Below are 20134 nucleotides of genomic sequence, written 5' to 3'. Positions count from 1 at the left end.
GTCATCTGCTGACAACTAACCAAGTATTTCCAGTGGTTGTCCCATCAAGCTCATTGCCAAGTACACTGCTTTCTGCTTCTCTGTCCATTCATTCATTTTTGCCAGTGTGGAAATGTCTTTCAAAAAGTCAAGACAAACTAAAAATAGAAAGATTAGTTTCATTTGACTGTAGTTGATTAGTTGAATGTTATTGATTAGTGAGTGTGACAATTAATCAATTAGCAAGTTATACCAATCACCCAAACCCAGTTGCTACTTGCCTTTGCTTACCACAGTAAAGGACCAGAACATAAAGGTTTTCCATTTGAACTTTCTCTACTTTAATTTAAAAGCTAGTAAAGTTTGTATAGTATAATCAAAACTATCCAAATCCACAAAGTCAGCTTATATAACTTAAGATTCACCAAGTGTTTTTTCTGATGAAACTTCATAATTTGATGATAGTGACACTGATGTTTATTCACTACCACTGTCTCAGCCTACAGCACGAGTTCCATGGAAAAACTGTATACTTACCATAATAGAAATGTGCATTTCTTAATTTTTGGTTCCATAAAAGCTTAAGTTTAATAACCTCAAACTAGATAAATCACTTTTTTGTTCTGTATTTTAATGGCAAAGAACATTTACTTCTTAGCATAAAATTGATGACTGATGATTTTAATTTGTTTTGAATAAGAATTACCAATTGTGTGAGCTATAGATATGTCTTTGTAATGAACAATAAGTGGTGTTATTGGTTAAATTATGATGATCTTTTTTTTTTTATGTTCAAGCTATGCAAATAATACAGTGGCACATATATGCTTAAAAGCCTTAAACCAGACATAAATCATCACAATGTGTTTAATGCTATTAATCAAATGATGAAAATATCTTTATGTTCAGTGTTTTGAGCTAATTTGATGACTTACATATACATAATGTATAATTTCATTAAGTATATCAGTATTGAAGCATAATTTATGGAATCTCAGGAAATGATAAAGATTGAACTTGATAATATAAAGAGTCCAAAACAAGTAATATTTCATACTGGTTTTTATATTTATTAAGCATTTTGCCAAACAGTTGTTAACTATTTCATATAATGGTAATTATTATAACTGATAAAAGCTTTTGCATTAGTATATGTCATTTTGCTCTTTTGTAATCTTAAATTGAAATATTGAATTATCTTATGAGCAGAAGTTACTTAAAATTTGATAGTTTGCTGTACCTTCAAGAGACTGTTGCATCAAAGATGAAACTGACACAGTTCAGCTAAAGTATATAACATTAAATGTAGTAAGGAGTAGTGCTAATGAATTTAGACAAAAAACTCCTTAGTGATATAATCTAAGGTTATAATGTTTGTGTTTTGAAAAAGGACTTTTGAAGCTGTACATAGCTTAAAATGGATTCAATCTTAAAGCTTTATGTTTGTCAGATTATGTGTATTTGATAAATTATTTAAAAGATATTTACTTTTATCCTGTATGAGTTCAAGACTTTTAAGATGTTAATGCATTTTAGAATTCACATTTTTCGTAAAGATAAGCTTCATTTCTACCATATAAGTGATGTTTAAGAGATGATTGCTACTAGAAGTTCAACTTAAATGACTAGTTTACTGAAATTCATAGTACTTGTTAATTGTTTAGCAGAACACTAATACAGTTTTTTTATATTTATTTACTTAAGAAAGCCATTTAAATGTTTTGTATTACAATTTTAGTTTTCTTCTGTGTGTTAAAGTGTTTGATTTATGGTTGTTATTAAATAGCTGACATTTTTATAGGCTTATAGATACATTCAATTAGATTTCCTTTATTTAAATAAAACCTTAAAAATATAATTAATAACAGAATGAAAAGTATTAAGTATTTAGTAGACCTGCCCATCTTATGGGTTTTTTTTGTTCTTTCATTTTTGTAACTTCTTCCCTGTTATTGTTTTGTTTACAGTTAAATATTTACTAACTTTAGAATATCATGACTGAATTTTAGATGATTTGTATTATAGACAGCAGATGCCTTGTGCAACAGTTATCCTACTCCAGGAGCAACTTGCATTCTGTACCGGTTCAAAATGAAGTTGATGCGTCCAATACCAAAAGAACTGAACACTAGAAGTCGCATTATTTCAGATCCTGAAGACACCACACAAGGGTTTGGGCTACTGACTACAAAGAAAATACCTTCTGTAATTTTTTTATGGCTTAGTATATGTGTATATTTGTGTGTGTGTGTGTGTGTGTATATATATAGTTAATTATATGCAATAAATTCTTTAATAAAAGAAAGATTAAGTGCCATACATAAAGAGAAATGAAATATAGTGTACCAAATACATTATGGGAAGGATAAAGATATTTCTTTCATGTAAGCCAGAAATAAAAAAAGAAAATTCATGGCCTGGTTGTTTGGATGTTCGACTCGCATTCTGAGGGTTACCGGTTCAAATCCAATCACCAAACATGCTCATCTTGTAAACTTTTTATTATCACCTGTATTAGATGGTAGGCTATTGTTGCAAATTTAATGTTAATCAAGTCATAAAAATTAAAAATGGTATGTACATTTAGGAACTTGCTTTTGTTAGTAATTCTTGACAACCAATTCTCTAGTAATTTTAAGCAAATATGCTTTAATTTAGTTTTGTGTATGTTTTTCAGATATGCAGTTTTCCACTTTTCACTCGTTCTGGAGAACTAGAAGTAGAACTAGAGTATGTCGCATCAAACTTGAAATTTTCAGAAGAAGACCTGGAAAGCCTTGCTATTTTCCACAAATATATATTTTCTGATGTTCTACAACTGGTTAGATACCCTATGATTTTCAAACCTAATGCAGAAAATGCATCATTTCTCATTATTCCTGTAAACAAAGGTAAAGAGTGAGAGTTTACTAATCTTTCCCTCTTTTGCACTGTTATCACTATATGTGCTTAAGATGGTACATAAGTATGCTATAATACATTTAGGATAACTATACCTCACCAAATATGACTTACATATATAATTTAAGAACTTCAATCTATGCATTTAAAACATAATAATAATAGTACAAAGCACAAGCAAGTCCTTTTATTGTTCATAAATTTACTTAATTTAAAGAAATCTTCATTGTTTAGAAGTTTTCAAAATATTAATTAAATGATGTAAAATATAATTTATTATTCCACATATATATATAATGTTTGTGATAATTATAGGAAAAAGTTTGTTCATTATGCTTATGTGAATGGATTTTAAATAATTATATCATTCATAAACATAACATAAAGGTTATTTTAAACACTAATTCTTGGAAAATTATAATAGTTCATGGCTTTTACATGTTGTGTAGAATCATAACTGATTGTTCTTCTGGATTCTTCCTTACAATCAAAATCAAGTAGAAACTTCTCCATACCACACAGAAACTATGTAGCTCTAGTACTTTGTATGTCATGTAGACTAACCTTTCTTGTATTTTATTTGTACCAAGTGTACAATGGTTGAATTACATTTTCAAAATGTTCTATCCCCTGTAAAGGAATTTTTAAGGCTCATTTTAACTTCAAGGTAACCCTAACGACAAAATGTTAGAATATGCAGTACATGAAATATTTTCTCTAATTCTTATTGTATAAAAGTAATCTCATAATTTCTGATCCCATGCACTGGTTTTAGAGTTAGGTGTTTCTGTCTTTCCTCTGATATATTAAGTTTTTGAAAAACAAAGCTCATTAAATAGTCTAGTCACTGTATTTCAACTTATAATGAGTCAACCTTGTTTTTCAATTCTCCATTTCAAATTCCAAATCAAAAATGTGTATAAAAATAGTGTTTAAGATCTATCTCTTGTGTCAATCAATCACTGCCCAAATGGCCTTTCATTCAATACCTGAACTCATTAGTCTTGTTGGATGTTGAGGGGTAAAAATATTGAAACACTATATATGCAGTCCAAGAGTTTAAAAGTTTCTGTTTAACCATTGAAAACTCACAATGCATTGTAAACTAATAGACTAAACTGTTAATGAATGAAAGGTCTCTTGGGCAGTGACACATAGGAAACAAAAAATAGGTCTCAAATTTTGTTTTTACTATGATTTGGAATTTGAAATGGACAAACTAAGAATAATGGAACATAAAACATCAGCAGCTTACATGATTTTTATCATAAAAACAACTATTGTAGTTTATTAAAGATTGTTGCTGGTACAAATAAAATGTTACTCTAACTGAATGAGAAGATTCCTAATGGAAAAATTGTGCATGAACATTTTATCTTCAGAAGATTGTTAGACATATTCTAGCTGTGACTTTTTCTTGTATTTAGTAATTATCATTAATAGCTTCTGGTAAAAGATAAACTAACTATAGAAGAAAGAGCAAATTATAATGTGGAAAATGTTTTATAACAAAACTGTTGTGGTGTTTTCTGGCTCACAGATTTTCCGCTAACTGGAGGTTTGAAAGATGCTAAGTTATAGTGTATTTCTATTTATTTCTCCAAACTCTAACAGAGTTCATCAGAAAAAGTCAAATTACAAAAGGTGAAGAATAATAATAATTATTAACAAGGCAAAACACAGACACAGTTATTAACACAAGACAAAATAAATTCAATGTAGTGGGTCTGTGGTGAGTGGATTAGACTGGCAAGAGAGTGTAAAGGGTAGTGAAACCTTTATGAGCTGCTTTTCATGAATTTGGTGTGTGTGCTCCATCCTCCAAGTTAAACTAAAACACATTTGTAAGATAAAAATCAATCCAAGGTTAAAATTAAAAATGAAACAAACCTACTAAAAGATAAACTAAAACCCAGCAAAATCTAAATCTTCATAAAAGATTCTTGAATGAAAAAATCTATATCTTAGAAAAAATTCTGGTGAACCAAGGAATACTTGGCTTTTAACCTTCTTGCTATAGACAGGCCAAAGAGCTCGTCACAATGTTTTAGAGAGTTGTTTTCAAACTTTAATTAAACAACTTTATTATTAATGTTTGTCAATAAAATGACCTTTGAAACATACTTTATTACTTATTACTCAGTTTATATTTTATTATGCCAACAATACAATGCTTATAGTGGCTAACAAGTTATAAACTCAAATTTCAGACACTGACAAGCAAGAACGTAAAATAAGAACCTCCCACCTTTTTGATTTGGTGAGATATCATTATAATTAGCAAACCTACCAGAGTAGTCCTTCCCATTACTCCATTCTTTTGAAACCTTGTGTCTAATCATGCCTGCTTCTCTTAAGTACATGTTTATAGAAAGAGTAAATTTCAAACTATGTAAAACTGATAATTATTTGAAATTGGCTTAAAGGGGAAAACCACTGTTTCACTGAAAATGTTGAAATACATTGTCTAAGTCATTTATAGCTCAGTTAGAAATTCAGGTAAATTACAGTGGTTTTATATTCACAAGTGTAATAATTTGATAATTTATTTGGTTTCCTAAAATGCATCTTTGAAACCTACAAAAATTAATTTGTATTCCCCCTCTACTCGAGAGAATAAATGAGGATTACAATAAGGCTTAAAAGGTAAAAACATCATAAGTTCTTGAAATCATTGTTTTTCTATATATTTAGTATTTATTGTTCTATATTTTAAGAATAGTAAGAAAAGATTAAGCTTTTATGAGTAAATTGTAATAATATATATAATGGTATAGGCACACCTATAACATTAAATTCCAACCACCCTAGGAGGATAACTAACATCCAAACACTTATCCAGTTTATTGAATTGGCTCAGGCTTTGTACAGAGCCATATCATAAACATTTTCTCACACTTACTTTAGACAATTCCTGTTGCAGTCACTGTACAATAAACAAGCCATTAAATACTCTCCCACTGTGTTCTCAGAGCCATGATTATGATAAGCTCTGTGGGAAATGTCAGATTATTGTAACACACATGCTTGTTTGCTATTGATGGTGTCATGTAAACAGTCTAGTGGCAAGAGTAGTGATTCATTGCTTTATTTTCAACTGGTTTCTACTTCAACCATTAACAGTAAAATAAATGTAGGAAATAGATGTGAAAAGGTTAGAAGTAGAAACTACCAGGAGAAGTACCTTTGTACTTCATGGTCAATACAAAAAGGATATAACAGTCGTACTCATTTTATTTTGCATTTTTTTAAATTATACTTTTTGTCAGAATCATTATACTGTTAGGGTAGAGAAAATAATAGATAGAATGTAAAGGTTTAGTGAAAGAAAACTATATAATTCTTTAGAAGGTTTTAGAGATTATGCAAATAAATTTTCATACTTTTCAGATGCAGAAAAGTATTCTAAATATTATATTGATAATCACTTTACACTCTGACTCCATATATTTATGAACAAATTTTTAGTAAAAATACTTAATCAAAATTTGGAGTTTTTGTCTTTTGTAATGTTTACTAGAAGCTTAAAAAATTTCATGAAGAAACACAAAACACCTTAAAAGTTAAAGTATGGAAAATCTTATGGTCACTTTAGGTTCACAAGGTCAGTGTAATCCATCGAGTCCATAGCGAGAGTATTTATGCAAAATACAATAATATCACAAAAACCAGGTTGCACAGAAATAGCTGTTCTGCACGTGACCTCTTTACTCGAGTGCTGGGTCAGATGAAATCTCAGACTATTATCCAATTTGCCAATAGAAAAGAAAAAAAAACAGCTTTTTATTCCTGGGTGTCATGTGATATTTCCCTGCAAGAAACTTGTTTAATTGCCAAGTAGTGAATGAGGTCCTGAATGGAGCCTTAAAAAAAGTTAAAGTTAAGATGTGATTAGTTGAGCGACTTTGTAAAACTTGCATATTAACTAAGGAAGTAGAGAACATGGTTCCTACCTCTACCACACACTGACTATAAGTGTGTAATATTATAGATAATTATACAAGAAAGCTAAAATCTCTGCTACATTATTTTCAGCTGTAAGTTTAGTATCTCACAATGTTAAGGCAGCTTAAGAGATTTAAGGCTCATTTTAAATTGTTATACTACACTAACAATACAGAATAATAAATATTAAGTTAGAGATTAGAAATAAAATAAGTTTAAACAGAATAACTAGTAATATTAATGAAACTAAGTTAGAAGAAGAATAGACTCTGCAGCATTTTGTAAAGGACACAAAATAAAACTGTTGGTGAATTTCAAACATGGACCAGCTAATTCTTTTTATAACATATGAGTGTACTGAAATTTAAACATACATATTAGATGTATAACACAGTAACAGGAAATTTCTAGTGATTGTTTAACTCTTGCCACAGGCAGATCAAAATGCATGTCATAACTGTTTAGAGAGTTACTTCCAAAATTTAATTAAACTACTTCATTATCATGATATATGAATAAACTTGGTATCAAAATGGAATTAATAAATCAGATGATAATATTATGTAACTTATAAGTTCTTAATTTTATAAGGAAACATCTAAAAGAATCCTCAATCTCCTCTAGTATGAGAATTGTGACATTTGTTCTCTAGGTCTTCCCTTTTCTCTAATATATTTACTATCCTTCTGAGGAGTATGGAATTTAACATAAATTACTTATTATAACATAGTTATTACTCAGGCAAAATATAATCTTAAAAGTCTTCAATTTTCTTTGTTTAGGAAACCATAAAATAGAAATTAGACTCATTTGCCATGCCCACCTGTCACATCCTCTCTTACACCCCCTCTCCCCAAAACTCTTTTAATGCTAATTACAAATTTAAAAAATATTTGGAATTTATTTAGATGGTTTTAGAGATTATGCAAATAAAATTTGACAATTTTCAGATGAAGAAAAGTATTTTTAATCTTAATGTGAAACTCACTTTACACTTGGAACAGTCAACACTTTGACTCCATATATTCACAAGGAAATTTTTTGTAAAAATGTTTCATTAAAGTTCTGAATTTTTGTCTGCAAAAGCCTTTTAATGCTTAGTGAAAGCTTGCAAAATTTCATGAAGACACACAAAATATATTAGAAGTTATAGTATGGAGACTCTAAAGGTCAATTGGAGATCATGGACTCAGTCTAATCGACCAAGTCCACAGCAAAAAAAGTTAAATGTTACATTTAAGTGGTATGAACTGCAAAATATCATCAAAACTTGAAAATGCATTTTCTTCGAAATTAGAATTATATAGATTTACATTTGCTTCATGATTAGTCTCCATGTGATAATTGTGAATAATGTCCATACAGTATAATTATTATTGTAAATGCAAGTTCAAACAAAATTATTAAGGGAATTTAACTATAGATGCACATGAGATATGAAAATTTATCTGCATATTGTTAGGTGTCAAGATTTTATTTATAAAGTTAAATTGTCTAATAATTAGTCAAGTGCGTTATATTTATGTCTTACTTTTGATATTTTGTCTTTTCAGAAAGTGAAAATGAATCTTTCAGTGTAGATTGGAAAATTGTGGAAATTATTAATAAGGAAAAGGGTGTTTTACCTTGTAAGTTGTCAGATGACAAAAGAAAAAAATACATTTTTAACGTGAAAGACTACACAGATGCAGTTGTGATGCCATGCTACAGAAATTTTGACAAACCCAAATCTTATTATGTAGCTGAAATTTGCCATGAACTAACTCCTCTAAGTCCTTTCCCTGATGTTGGGTATGAAACATTCGAAGAATATTACAATAAGAAGTACAAAATCAAAATAAATAATTTGTCTCAAAATCTTCTTGATCTGGATGAAACTCCTGCAAGACTTAACTTTTTAATACCTCGTTACCTTGATAATAAAGGTAAGGCACATAACACAAGAAGTGATAAAAGAAAAAAATCAGGATATAAAAATCCAAAACAGAAGCAGTTACTGGTACCAGAGCTTTGTGTTGTTCATCCTTTTTCAGCTTCATTGTGGAAGAAGGCTGTTTGCCTACCTTCTGTTTTGTACCGTATCAATTCATTGTTGCTTGCTGAGGAGTTCAGGCTAAGAGTAGCTCAGGAGATTGGAGTAGGATCAGTAGATGATGAAATCAAGTGGCCTAAGCTTTATTTTGATTGGCTACTTTTCAAGACTCCAGTCACTCTTGAAAACAGAATTGAAAATCATAACATACAAGGTTTTGAAATCTCCTTGTCTCCTAAAAAGCTTTCATTTTCCAAACTAGAAAACACTGATTTAGGCAGGCATGAAATGCAAGACTTTAATTTTGAAAACAAAGACTGTACTCATCTTTTTCCATCTATGGATGATATAATGAAGAGTAGTTCCAACAGAATACAATATGGCTTTCCTAACACTTTTGATGAAACTGAAGGTAATTCAGAATTATATAGTGACATGGAAGAGGGAGAAATAAGTACAGGTAGCTTGGAAACAGAATCTTTGAGTGATGTTTTAGAAATTAGTATGTCACAAGAAAGTGAAAGACTAGAAGATATTAATTGTTTTGAAACAAATTATTCTCCAGAAAGTGCTTTATATGTTTCACAGAATAGTTCAGAATCTTTGTCAGATAATTGGGAAATGGGTGATACTGAATCTGAAGAAGAGAATCAGGAATATGAACAAGAAGATAAACTGGATATAAGAAACCAAGAAACTAGAGAATTAAATCTTAATATAAATCTTCTTGAAGAGTCCAAAAATATCAATTTTGGTGAGTTGCTACCTGAACGAGTAAATCAGTCACTTAAAGAGGAAGATATATTTCGAGTTCACTTTGATGAAAACTCAGAAAATTATCCAGAACCAAGTCCTAACATTATCCTACAAGCTTTTACCATGGCCAATGCCTGTGATGGAATGAATTTGGAGAGGCTGGAAACCATTGGGGATTCTTTCTTAAAGTATGCAGTAACTACTTATTTGTTTTGTAAGTACCAAAATATCCATGAAGGAAAACTTACATTCATTAGAAGCAAACAGATCAGTAATCTAAACTTGTACAGAATTGGAAAACGAAAAGGCATAGGTGAATTAATGATTGCCAGTAAATTTGAACCACATGACAATTGGCTTTCTCCATGCTATACCATATCACAGAAACAAGGAAAAGAATTTACTGATGTAGAAATGTTTGAAGAGCATTCAGATAATGGAAGTTTGGAAGAATGCCATTGGAAAGCAGAAGTTAATAATAAATTTAACAAAACTCAAACTTCTGAAAACCCCACATCCTTTTCACCAGACACCTCAGATGGAAAATCTTATAATCTGCTTACTCAAGAAAGCATTTCAGACAAGAGTATTGCAGATGGAGTAGAAGCCTTGATAGGGGCCTATCTGTTGTCATGTGGACCACGTGCAACACTTCTTTTTATGTCTTGGCTTGGTCTCTGGGTTCTTCCCAAGGATGAAGATGGTACTAGTTTCATTCCAAAGTATGGAATGTTTGAGCCTCCAAAATCACCCCTTCTTATGCATGTTCCTTGTAAAAATGAGATACTTCTGAAGTTAACGAATGGCTTTGATAACTTTGAGAAAAAAATTGGATATTCTTTTAAAGTTAAGGCTTACCTTCTACAAGCCTTTACCCATGCATCTTATCATTACAATAAGATTACTGACTGTTACCAGAGGTTGGAGTTCTTAGGGGATGCTGTTCTTGATTATCTTATCACGCGACACTTGTTTGAAGACCAGAAAAAACACTCCCCTGGAAATCTGACAGACTTACGTTCTGCTCTTGTAAGCAATGCTTTCTTTGCATCACTAACAGTGAAGTATACCTTTCATAAGTATTTCAAATATCTTTCTCCTGGCCTATTTTCAGTTATACAGAAGTTTGTAGAACTGAAAAGAGATACTGCTGAGTGTGGATATTATGATGTAAGTTTTAATAATTTTTTTCTTTTAGATAGTGAAGTTTTGAATTTTAAAACATTCATAAGTTGTTTATATATTTCTTGATATTTTTCTCTTTCAGTCTACTTTTTCAACTGTTTCATAGAGTCATTAGTAACAATAGTTACTGTGTTAAAAACTAGGATACAACAATTCTGTAAGTTGTGTAATAAAGTAGTACACCAAAAATGATCAAGTGTAATTATTAAATTCGTTTTTTATGAATTATTTTAGATACAAAATTACATATAAAACATTTTATGAAGATCAGTGATATATATATATTTTTCAGAGTGGCATACTGTTCTATTCAACCAGCAAAATTTGCTTTTAATTTCCTTTGCATTTTTTCTTTTTTATATCAGTGATATGCATATATATGTGTGTGTGTGTGTGTGTGTGTTATTTAAATACTTTAGAGACATGATTACATAAGTACCCATGTACATCTTACACTAATGTCTTGATACACAGGCTGAGGCACATTCCATTTGAACAATAGTGATGTATTAGAAAGACTACCAAACACATGTACCAGTAATAATGTCCAACTTAAAAAGATAAATAATACAGTTTCATCATGTTAACCCAGTACTGTTCACTGTGTTTACTGAAATAACTGTATACCCATTAACCTATCAAATGTTAGCCCTGTTTTTTTTTTCTGTTAAGTATTAACAATCTAATGTTAGAAGTTCTTTCTCCATCTTTTCAATACTGAATTAATAATCAGACTTTACTAGCCAGTTAAGATTTGTGGATCATTCCTAACTTGATTTCTTCCCACTGTACCCAATTTGTTATAAGATGCACTATATCTAAAATGTATGCAAATAATATCTTGTATTATATTCAAATGTGGTTGGACATGGCTTAGTGGTACTACACTATAAATTATCTGAGGATTCATAATTGGGAATCATTGCCACAAAATTGTGTTTAATATTTTTGGACTGTAGATACCATATAAGAGTGACAGTTAAATCCCACAATTTGATCACAATAGCCCTAAAATTAGTGGTGAGTAATGCTTACTAGCTGTCTCCCCTGTAGTCTGTTATTTCAAAATTAAGGATGGCTGGCACAGATAGTCCTTGTGTAGCTTTGCACAAATATCTGAGATAAACATGTTTAGTATATAAATCCAAATGTCATTTTTGAGTTAGAATAAGGTTGTATCTTTAATTAACCCATATAAAAATCTCAAGTTTGTTTGACTATGCAAGTCAGTCAGTTAAATGAAAACTGCTCAACAGTTAGAAAAAACCACAGTTTAATTTTATTTAAGTCAGTGTTTCAAATAAGTAATGTGTTTAGGGGTCTATTTTATGAGTTCTCTATTATATGTTACAAATCACTATATATATAACTAAACATTTTTATAGTCATTATACTTGTGTGTCAGTCATTACTAAATTAATCAGGTTCTATTTATAAACTTTTATTGCATGTATCCTGATGGTATAGTAATGATAGGGATGGGCTTAAGACAAAGAAAAGTTTTATTTGCTTGAAATATCATGGAGAACAGGGTTAAATATTAAAATACATCTTTGGTAGTCATGGAAAGTTATCATTTTCTTACTCTCAAAATAGATTTCCAATAGATACTTATCACTAATTACTTGACACACTAGCCCTTTATACCCCTCAGCTCAAGCTGCTCATTTAGCATGCATAGTGAATGCTACAATCCTTCACCAATAGGAGCACGACACACATTCCCAGAGCAGCTGGCCCCCTGTGTATTACAATATGTGTACCTCACTTTTGAGATTATGCACACCAGAAGTTGGGAGGAAAGGTGGGAAGTGTGTGAGAGAGGTAAGAAGTTTTTGGAAATCTACTTTCAGTACAAGAAAATGATAACTTCGGATAAAATACATACCTCTTTCCACATAATAACTAAAATCCTACATTGAACATGTGGAGGGACCTGTGTAACAGAAAAAAACAGGAGATCCACCAAGGAAAGCAACCGTAGAGAGTCCAATAAGTGTGAACATGAAATGAAAGAAAACACACAAGGGGGGACTGCACCACTTCTGAAACAGGTATACCCTTGAAGAAGTGAAGTGTGATAAAACTTGTGGCATTGAGGACGAAATTCTAATGAAAAGCCTCAAAAAACACTGGAACAGGACTCTTCCCCAACTGAACAAAGGAGGTTCCACATCCTGTCCTCTGTATTACGAGGTAGAGAGCAGCACTGAAGAACCAAAAAAGAGTAAATGCAGTGGAACATGGCCAGGGTGAGCGGACTGTGAACAATATATACATGAACCCCAACCACAAGTAAATAGAGTGCAATTGCAATTACACCAAATTAAACCTGGAATTACAGGGCAGTGTCTGAGTCTCAACTCAACCGTAAGAATGGGAGAATCATCTTATTGCTGGTATTACGAACAGGAAAAGAGCTGGGAAGAAAGCACATGCACATGGAATGCCTGCTGAACCATAGGAACAGGGTGTCATATGGCCTGCAACCATCATTATGATGCAGACAAAGTACCCCAGGAGGGAGAAGCAGTGAGGGTACTTTGCTTCACCCTTTTATCAATAGAGTGTAGGTATATGTAACGACCTGTATGTTAAACTCCAGAGGAAGCTTCCATGGACCCCCATCCCAGTGGCTAGGAACTGGAAAATAACAAGGACTCCCAAACTCCACTCAAGGAAGGGAGGGATCAAAGGGCAGCAGTGGGGAGTCCAAAGGAACAACACACCAGAGAAGGTATAATGGGTGACCATGAAACCCTATTTTGAAAAGCAGACTGCTCCAGATTTATTCAATCAAGAGAGCAGCAGGGATGGGCAGCAATACCCTTCTTCTTTACTAATGATAGTCCATGAGTGATGGTCCATCAAGTATGGAATTGAACATGACAAAGAAATATGAATATATATATACCAGTAGGTAACCTGCTAGAGGTTGTGAGGAACACTCCATTTCAACAGTGTGTGTTACAACCATAGAGGTAGCGGGTGCAGTTTAAAATAAGACATACCTGTACATGCAACACTTGCACTGTACAGGATCCAAATGTATAGCAAAGAAAAAAGGAGAAGACCTGTAAGAACAAATAACAGAAAAAATACACTTACCCAAGTCAGACTCGAACTGGAGCATGGAGAATCACCAGAGGAGGGAGACAGTATCCACCAGAGTAGGATACAGCCAGATGGTGCAAGTAATGAGAGACAAAAGTATGTGGAGTAGTCCACATTCTGGCTTGGATAATCTTCTGCAGAAGATGACGAAAACGAGCTGTCACAAGTATGGTGACATGTTGAATTTGGTGAGAGGAGACATTATAAGTAAGGCACTCTTTGTAGGAAAAGGAAGAGTATGCCAACTGAATAAGTTGACGAACCCAACCCGTAAGGGTGATGGGTGAAAGATCACAAGACACAGAAGGATTCCAGGGAAGAAACAAACAAAAATCATGTAAGGAAAACATACGAGAAACGTAGCACTGTAAAGCCTGCACAGGACACAGGAGGTGATCAGGATCTGATAGGGAATAAATATGGGAAATGGAAGGGGATGAAGATGGAAGAGAAGGCAGATTCAGTCTCCTGGGTAATGGAGGTTTTGGGAAGGAAAGAACAGTTCGGATAGAGCACAATGTAGGTACTGTGATAAAGGATATGGGAAATGTCAATAGCAAAGTGGTCATACTGCCAGCAGGAAAAGGAAGTAGGTCTTAAGGGAAAGATAATACAGGGAACAGGAAGCCTAAGTTTCAAAGGTAGGTCAGGAAAGTGCAAAAAGTATGACATTGAGATCTTAATAAGGAACAGGAAAAACATGGCAAGGATGAAACGAATAAGATGAAGGGACTGGAACAGCATGGAAAGAACAGGAGAAGAAAAAAACCAGTGGAGCCTGGTAAAACAAAACATTTGACAAGGAAGCTCTATAGCCAGACACCTTCTAAAACGAAAGGTCCTGATCAAAGAGCCAGGAGTAAAACCGGGAAAGGTGAAGAATGGTAGGATGAGAAGGACACAATCCATGTTGGATAGACCAATGGCATTGTAAAGTGACTGCATAGAAGAACAGACCAGAACAGAAAGGAGTGAAGCAACATGCAGTGTTGTCAAGCCCAGATACCCTGCATGGGACCTAACAAAAGCCATGCATGAAGCTGGAGAGTTGGAATGGCAGGATGAAAGTTGTCTAAATAACGTTGACAATGGAGCAATGGAGACATAGGTAGGGGCAGAGGTGATGACATCTGTAGATGTTCTACAAAAAGGAACCAAGGTTGAGCCAGCCAATATAGAAACACTAAAAGAACCTGACACAGAGTGGTGTTGATGAAGGAAATAACTCTAGGAATGAGACATATAGGAGGGAAGACATAAATGTGGAGACCCCTCCATTCATGGCTGAAGGCATCGACTCCCAAAGCCTGAGGATGAGAAACTGGAGATCAGAACGATGGTAGTTTGGTGTTTGGCAAGCACATCAGTATGTGGTGTATGCAGATGAGAGCATAACCATCAGAATACCTGATGATCCAGGGACTACTCTTTAGGAATGATTTTGTGTACACACAACTGATCCACCAGCAGATTTATGCACCCATGAGATGGCAATCTAATAACTGTATCCAGTGTTCGTGGGCCCAGAACAGGAGCTCCATCATCAGAAAACAAAGAGACCTGGATTTGATACCACCTTGCTTGGTGATGGAGGAGATTCCTAAGGAATTGTCGGAATGCACCATAACCACTCTTCCCTGTACAAGATTGAGAAAATGAGACATGGCCTGACAAACTGCCAAGAGCTCTCAAAGATTTGTCTGAAGACCAAGTCCTGGAAATTTCCTGTGCATCAAGAGAAGCATCTGTGAAAAGATGTAGATCTGGACGAGGTGGTGGAAGAGGAACACCAACTGTAGTATTGTCTCTGTCCAACTACCAAGCAAATTAAAACTGCAGGCTAGCAGGAAGGCCAACTAGAAGATCCAATAGATCTAAGAGGAAATTCCAAAAATCATGCAGTTTCCAGTGAATCTCTTCATGTGATTATGACCAAGGAAAATGAGCACTTCCAAGGAAGCCCACGTCCTCAAACGGGAAAGAACCTTTCGAGCTGGTAGAGCTCCATATCCCAAAGACGAAGTGGAGAAGGCTGTGCCCAAATGAGATGGAATTTGAAGAACATCCCCAAATGAACCAGATACTGAGTAGGAGAAATAATGAACTTCTCCACCATGATCAACCAACCTATCCATGCCACCTCTTCGAGGAGGAAATGAGTGTGGGTGAAAGATGCCAAATAGGAAGGAACCAGAAGAAGTTAGTCATCTGTGTACTGATGAGTCTGGAGTCCCAGCATATGCAGATGTCAACAAAGGCCCTGATTACTCAACAAAACATATAAGGAGCCAAGGCAAGCCAGAACGGAAGAGCCCAGAATTGCAACACACACCCCTTGTGAATGAACCAAAGAAAATGACTTGAGGTGGGAGATATTGGCACACAAAGATATGTATCTGCCACACTGAACTTGGTCATCTTCAGACTTGTAGTGAAAACCCAAGGAAGGGACAGAAAATACTCCATGGATAAATGAGGGAGATCTGTAAACTAATTGAGATGGGAAAGGTCAGTGACAGGTCTCCAATCCCTGGTTTTCTTGAAGGTTACAAAAAGTCAAGAGTAAAAACCTGGTTGAACTTTGACCACCAGCTATATAGCATCCTAGAGAAGAAGCTCTTTCACAGCATCAGATAGACAAAGACAGGAAAACGGATCTCATTGGGGGAAGGAAAGGAATGAGAGATGAAGAAAGGGAAGGAGGATATCAGAAGCAAAGAGAGAGAGACCTGTTAAAACCTGTAGAACCCATTGATCTGTAGAGAAGGTCTCCCAAATGTTGCAAAAGAATGGAGCCTGGCCCCCATAGGACTTGACCCCACTGGGCAGTCGTGACAGGTATGGAAAAAACAAGGATGAGAATGATGAGATGCAGGTGAAGGATAAGGTATGGACTCAGGAAAATGGGAGACTATAATAGGATCAGGAGAAGAGAATGAAGCTTGGGATAAACGATTGGCCAGGGAAGACAGAGAATTATGCAACCTAGTGATATCCACTCAGGACTCCAAAGAACTGGAATGGTTTCTAAATATAGGTGAACTGCAGTGAGTCTCTCTCCAACAAGTTTCAACAACAAATGAACCAGGTAAGCAGAGAAAGGGCTGACAAAGAGAGCCCCATCAAAGTCGACCATGAGAGTGACCCAAGTTCCCCCTAAAAATCGTCAGGAGAAGGACAAAAGGTGCATAGAGGAGAGGTAACGTAAAATGTTAGTAAGGGCGAGATGAATCTGCAAAAATTGGGCCTATGAAAAAGAGACTCGAGTCTCAGGATTAGAAAAAGTCGACTTAATTGCTCAAAATAAAGACTGGCAGAATGACGAAAAAACCAAAGCATAGTGTTTAAAAACACTAGGGGTTGAGGCATACTAACCCTCGAAATAAGCTGTTAGGGGAAGGAGCAAACACCAAGTAATCAGAGGTAGGAAGCTCAAACAAAAGGGAAGGGAAAGCATCATAGGAAACATGCAAAATATGGCAAATCTGTGTGATCAACTACAGGAAAGGAATGGATGGGTGAACTTCTTCCAAAGGTGTCTGAACTGACAGAATAGAAAATGAAGGAGTAGGAAAAACGTTTTCAAAATCATCGTCTTCCTGCAAGTTTACATCAACAGGAAGGGGTGCCAACCTAGGTGGAGAAGAAGATGAACCAGGCTCTATGTAGGAAGTTAATTCCTGACACACAAAGGCTTGCACCTCTTCAACCAATAGCATTGATTCCATGTCTTGGGTAATGGGATGAAGCATGTCTCCAGAAAGGGCAGGATCTGTAGTGGTAGTCACATTAAATTTTGAGTTCCTGATTCACACTGATCATAAAAAAAGAAAAATATTAATATGTGTATGTAAGTAACTAAGTATGAATCCACACAATATATGAAAAATGGAAAGCAAGTGAGAAACACATCCAACTCTCAGCATGCCATTTGAAAAAGTTAGGTCCAACTAATGTAATACAGAGGGAGCCGGCTGATTTGAAAATGTATGTTGTGCTCCTATTGGTGAAGGGTTGTTGCATGTGCTATATATCCTAAATGAGCAGGTATAAAAGCTAGTTCATCAAAAGAGAAAGTTTCTTTTCAATGTGTTAGAAGGCCAAAAAAATGTATTGTGTGAAAGGAGGTATGTATCTACTAGAAACAAGTCTTTGATGTGATGATTAATGATAAAAATTTAAATTTTACAATACATTCTTTTAACTATGTTTCCTTTTGTAAAATATTCCATGTTTACCTTTCAAGTGTTATATAATCCAAGAATTACAGATTTTTTTTATGATTTTTTTTGTGTGGGGGTTGTGTGTGGTCCTAACTGATTTGTAAGCAAATTATATAAGCTATTTGTTCATTGACCTAATTCTGGGTCCATGACAATATTCCTAATAACATATAATTTACAAAAAAAAATGCTACCAATATTATTGATTCCAACAATAACTGCTGAGGTTCTATTGTGTCTGTGTATTTTAAACATAAACTGAGGTGTTATTGATCAGCTCAATTGAGTATTGTAATAGTTAAAATATATAAAAGTACTTCACTTAGTATGATACAATATGTGAACCCACTATTTGTACATGGAATAAAAACAAGGTATTTTTGTGAGTTAAAGAAAAAAGTATAAAAATGTTCATTTATTGTCCTGTGTTTGTGAGGTTTTTGTTTAAAAGTTAATTAATGGCTAACAATTTAAGCTTAAGAGTAATTGTAGAAACATAATATCATCTCATTTGTAGGTTTAAAGATTTGAAAAAGCATGAAACTATTCGAAATTACAGTAAAAATCTAAAACTTTATGATCATCTCTACTAACCTACCAGTAAACACCAGAAAGTGTCAGTATTTTTACAGGTAGCAAAAGACATTAAAACTTAGGTATTGTTCATTGTAATATTAGTTTTAAATATGTAGAACTTGTATACAAAATTAAATATAGATGAAGTTGAAAGAGTTCTTAATTAAAATCAGTTCATTGAATGCTTTATCGTACAACATAATCGAAGTTGGGGGTTCTCTTAACAAAAATAGAAATACAATATCTTGTCAATGTTAAGGTAAATTATTGTAAATTTTTAATAATTCTCTGTTTATTTTCATTAGAAATATTATCTGGAGGAAAATGAATGTGAGTTGACTGAAGAAGTAGAAGTACCAAAAGCACTTGGAGACATTTTTGAGTCCGTTGCTGGAGCTATTTATCTAGACAGTGGAATGTCTCTAGACACAGTTTGGAGGGTATATTACCCTATGATGAAACCAGAAATTGGTGAATTTATTTTGTAGTAGTTTTGATCATAAAGTATTGTGAAGTTATAGAACTAAATTTTTATATCGATTAAATAACTTAATGGTAGTAACATATCATTATTATTTAAACCTTAAAGAATCTCAAGGCATTTTATAACTTTAAGCACACATAAGAGTGTGGAGATTATAGGAAAATAGAGCTTTTTGTGAATGATTTAGCTGTGTGTATTATTTGCAATAAAAGTTGTTAAAATTTTAGGATACCTTGCTTGACCAGAAACTAGGAACATTTTTTAAATTTACTGTTGTTTTCAAAACGTTATGCATGCATTCGAGATGATTAGTATTGAAAACAATTTTGTACACTTAGAAAGTGGTGTTATGACAGCGGAAGTCGCGTAACGCTGGGTGCATGCAAGCTGGAGTTTCTCAAATTTTCAAGGAACCCCGCAAATATCCGAGTGTTTGCTAGACGCCCTCTTTTTTTTAGTATATAAGCCTGGCAAGAAAAACCAGTGGGAATTGAAGATATAGATAATTTAGTCAAGCGAACAGTAGGCACCATAAGTAAACTGTGTGAATCACTGTGATTTATAGTGTGTGTGTTATAAAAGTAGTTAAGTTTAACGTACTGATTGGAAATTCTGTGTATTACAAAGTTGTGTCGAGAAAAAAATAAACTGGTTTAATTAAGAAAGGAATTGTATCGCTGAAGTTCCTCGGAAAGAATTTATACCAGAAATTAACAAACAAGCAGATACGTAACAGTGGTATACTGAATGAGTACCCACGCCATTAGAAACTTGCAATTTGCTGCAGACTTTAGTCTTCCTCATATAATTTCTGTTTCCTAATCTCTCTCAGTATCTTCCCAGGCTTAATATCTCATATTTTCTACAAATATCTTCTCTCCAACTTTTCTTTTGTTGTCTCATCATTCTCAGTTTATAATTATTTATCATTGTTTATAT

General features: G+C 33.6%; 1 protein-coding gene across 2 annotated transcripts in view; it reads left to right on the top strand.

Annotated features, from left to right (window-relative positions):
* Positions 1–20134, top strand: part of LOC106459167 (endoribonuclease Dicer-like) — a 66603-nt gene that overhangs the window by 41100 nt on the left and 5369 nt on the right. For both annotated transcript variants that reach the window (XM_022385596.1, XM_013918762.2), the window contains exons 9-12: positions 2005–2184; positions 2657–2870; positions 8379–10783; positions 19017–19182. In XM_022385596.1, the coding sequence (XP_022241304.1) occupies positions 2005–2184; positions 2657–2870; positions 8379–10783; positions 19017–19182 (2965 nt within the window). The remainder of the gene's footprint in view (positions 1–2004; positions 2185–2656; positions 2871–8378; positions 10784–19016; positions 19183–20134) is intronic.

Source organism: Limulus polyphemus, unplaced genomic scaffold, assembly GCF_000517525.1.
Source record: "Limulus polyphemus unplaced genomic scaffold, Limulus_polyphemus-2.1.2 Scaffold570, whole genome shotgun sequence".
Classification (NCBI taxonomy): Eukaryota; Metazoa; Arthropoda; class Merostomata; order Xiphosura; family Limulidae; genus Limulus; species Limulus polyphemus.
This window is presented reverse-complemented; position numbering and strand designations above follow the sequence as displayed.